Below are 3,823 nucleotides of genomic sequence, written 5' to 3'. Positions count from 1 at the left end.
GCTCATGAGGATCCATCACCATCTCCGACAGGATCGCCAAGTTCCTGGCCTCCTAAGCTGCCTGGACGCTGCGCATGTGGCGCTAATGCACGGTAGCCCTGTTCAACAAGTCGAAGGGCATGCGAATGTAGCTGTGTGGTGGGCCATCACACCGGCCAATGCTGGATAGCCAGAAGAGCTCCTGAGATGCAGCCCTATTTAGCCTAGGGATGTTGATGCAGGCGTGCAGCTCACTGTCCTCGCTGGGGCAGGGAGCCACACCGGGCGGTGGGCGCCGGTCGCCCCGAATAGCTCTTGCCTCCTGAAGCTCCTTGGTTGCCTTGGTCATGAACTCCTGAGCGCCTGGCGCCTCGTGCCTTGTGCTTTCCTCATGGAAGTGCGCGTTGAGGCACGCCTCCACATGGTGCCCGGACACCTCCTTTGTGACGCTTGTTAGATTGGAGGCCCTCCATAGGAGAGCCCCCGAGCCCAACCTGAGATGGGCGCCGGGTGCGCCTTCCTATACGAGAGAGAGGCGCCCCATCAATGGGCATAGGGCTTGAGGTGGCACTGCTGGATGTCCCGTCCTCCTGAGGTCCTTGGTGGAGCAGCTGCTTCTTCTTCTTGGGGATAGCCTCCGGAGGATAGACGACACCTTCGTTGTCTGGGTCCTCGACCACCGCAGCATGGTAGGCGCGCTCGAGAGAGCGCACTACATCCTTCTCTTCGCATGCGACCGTGATGATGCTGTAGCTTCAAAGCATCTTGACAATGTTGTAGCCATGGTGGGTCACATCCATGAACTTGGCCAGGGCCAGATAGCCAAGGATGGCATTGCACGGGAGGTAAATGTGGGCAACATCGAAGTTGATGAGATCGGTGCGGTAGTTGCCGCGGGTGCCGAAGGTGACATGGAGGCGGATCTGCCATATCGGGGTGGTGGAGTTGTCGGTCACTCTTGAGAAGGGCTTGGTAGGCTGCAGCTGGTCGTAGGGCACCTGGAGTCGGTCGAACGTCTCGATGGAGAGGACATTGAGCTCCGCACCACCATCGATGAGTGTCTTGGTGATGAGCATGTTGCTTACGGTAGGCGAGCAGAGCATTGGAAGGGAACCGGCAGTTGTCGCGCACTTGAGGTGGTCGGAAGAGCTGAAGGTGATGCTGTACTTGGACCACCTGAGTGGGTGTGTTGCCTCGAGCTTGGGGAGGGAGCTACCTCTTGAGCACTACGTTGGTTTTCCCTTGAAGAGGAAAGGGTGGTGCAGTAAAGTAGCGTAAGTATTTCCCTCAGTTTTTGAGAACAAAGGTATCAATCCAGTAGGAGACCACGCGCGAGTCACCTCGTACCTACAAAAACAAAAAAGAATCTCGCAACCAACACGACAAAGGGGTTGTCAATCCCTTCATGGCCACTTGCAAGAGTGAGATCTTATAGAGATGATAATAATAAGATAAGTATTTTTGGTATTTTTATGATATAGATTGAAAGTAAAGATTGAAAAATAAAATAGATTGGAAACTTGTACGATGGAAAATAGACACAGGGGCCATAGGTTTCACTAGTGGCTTCTCTCAAGATAGCATAAGTATTACGGTGGGTGAACAAGTTACTGCCGAGCAATTGATAGAAAAGCGAATAATTATGAGAATATCTAGGCATGATCATGTATATAGGCATCACGTCCGAGACAAGTAGACTGAAATTATTTTGCGTCTACTACTATTACTCCACACATCAACCGCTATCCAGCATGCATCTAGAGTATTAAGTTCATAAGAATAGAGTAACGCCTTAAGCAAGATGAGATGATGTAGAGGGATAAACTCGTGCAATATGATGTAAACCCCATATTTTTATCCTCAATGGCAACAATAAAATACGTGTCGTTTCCCTTTTTGTCACCGGGATCGAGCACCGCAAGATTGAACCGAAAGCTAAGCACTTCTCCCATTGCAAGAAAGATCAATCTAGTAGGCCAAACCAAACTGATAATTTGAAGAGACTTGAAAAGATAGACCAATCATACATAAAAGAATTCAGAGAAGATTTAAATATTGTTCATAGATAATCTGGATCATAAACCCACAATTCAACGGATATCGACAAACACACCGCAAAAAGAAGAGTTACATCAAATAGATCTCCAAGAGAATCAAGGAGAACTCTTTATTGAGATCGAAAGAGAGAGAGAAGAAGCCATATAGCTACTAGCTATGGACCCGAAGGTCTGAAGTAAACTACTGGCACATCATCGGAGAGGCCATGGAGTTGATGTAGAGGCCCTTCGTGATCAATGCCCCCTCCGGCGGAGCTCCGAAAAAGGCCCCAAGATGGGATCTCTTGGGTACAGAAGGTTGCGGTGGTGGACATAGGGTTTCGTGGTGCTCCTGGATGTTTGCCAGGTATGTGAACATATATAGGAGGATGAAGTAGGTCGGTGGAGTAACGAGGGGCCCACGAGGGGGGAGGGCGCGCCCAGGGGGGTAGGCACGCCCCCTGCCTCGTGGCCGCCTCATTGATTGCTTGACGTCCACTCCAAGTCCTCTGGATCACGTTTGTTCCAAAAATCACGTCCCCGAAGGTTTCATTCCATTTGGAGTCCGTTTGATATTCCTTTTCTATGAAACACTGAAATAGGCAAAAAACAGCAATTTGGGCTAGGCCTCCGGTTAATAGGTTAGTCCCAAAAATAAAATAAAAGTGTAAAATAAAGCCCATTAACATCCAAAACAGATAATATAATAACATGGAACAATCAAAAATTAGATACGTTGGAGACGTATCAGAGGGCTGCGTTCACCTCGCGCGTGAACTGCTTGAAAATGCGATGGGAGGCTGGGGCCTGAGCAGCGCCCAGGATGCAAGCGATGGTACGAGGCTGCTGTAAGCCCCCAGCCCCCTCGTCCTGGTGGTGGTCATCGTTCCTTCTTGGTGGTGGCAGCAGCTGGGACGGCCAGCATTTCCTTGAGGACGGTCCTCGCGAGGCTGATCTCTCCAGGCACCCTTACCAGGCTGGCCATGCCAGCGGTCCTCACGAGGCTGGTCACGCCATTCTTGGCGAGGGTTGCGACCGTCCCAGCATCCTCCGCCTCGGCCTCCACCGCGGCCGTAGCCTTGATCGTTGCACTCAGGGCGATGACCGAGGCGCCCATTGCGGATGGCCCTGAGCTCTTGACAGTCGTTGGTGTTGTGGTTGTGTATGTTGTGGAAGACAAAGAACAGGCGGGTGCCCTTGGATGACTCTGGGTGGTCGCAGCCGCGCTTCATTTCTGGCTCGGCCACGAGTACGGCTACTCCCTTGCGCTTCACGTCCTTGGACATGGCCTTCTTGTCTTCTGGTTCGGCCTCCAGGAGCTTGAGGAGGCAGAGGCGTCCCTGCACATCTCTCGCGCGCTTGGTTTCCATGCTGAACATCTCCGGATCTATGCACAGGTCCTCATGTATGGCGAGCTCCTCCTTCATATTGACATTGCGGACGCCATCAGTGAGCGCTAAGATGATGGCTTCATCACCTTGGGGATCTTGAGGCGAACACTGTTGAAGCACTGGATGTACTTTTGCAAGGTCTCTCCCGGCTGCTGCTTGATGCGTCGTAGGTCACCCACCGCCGGCCGACTGTTGCGAGTGCCCTGGAAGTTGGCGACAAAACACTCTCGCATCTCGTCCAAGGAGGAGATCCATCCGCGGGGAGGTTCAGGAGCCACGAGCACACGCTGTCCTTGAGAACCATGGGAAACCAGTTTGCCATAACCTTCTCACCGCCGTTGGCCGCCACGATGCTCAACTCGTAGACCTGCAGGAACTCAGTCAGGTCGGGGGTGCCGTCGTAGCGTGGAGGCAGGT

At 52.3% G+C, this 3,823-nt stretch overlaps 1 protein-coding gene across 1 annotated transcript; it reads right to left on the bottom strand.

Moving 5' to 3' along the window:
- Window positions 1-734: 734 nt before the first annotated feature.
- LOC147984918 (uncharacterized) lies at window positions 735-1,055 on the bottom strand. Its single transcript, XM_087541318.1, has one exon. It carries the CDS (start codon window positions 1,053-1,055, stop codon window positions 735-737), a length of 321 nt encoding a protein of 106 aa, XP_087397444.1.
- Between the last annotated feature and the right edge of the window lie 2,768 nt (window positions 1,056-3,823).

Source organism: Triticum urartu, chromosome 2A, assembly GCF_056163025.1.
Source record: "Triticum urartu cultivar PI428250 chromosome 2A, HENAU_Tu73, whole genome shotgun sequence".
Taxonomy (NCBI): Eukaryota; Viridiplantae; Streptophyta; class Magnoliopsida; order Poales; family Poaceae; genus Triticum; species Triticum urartu.
The sequence above is the reverse complement of the archived record's forward strand: the minus strand, read 5'-3'. Positions and strand labels throughout refer to the sequence as shown.

Bases quoted from the DNA above. Each gene is read 5' to 3' on its own strand.
- LOC147984918 (XM_087541318.1), bottom strand. From the start codon at position 1,055: ATGCTCATCACCAAGACACTCATCGATGGTGGTGCGGAGCTCAATGTC.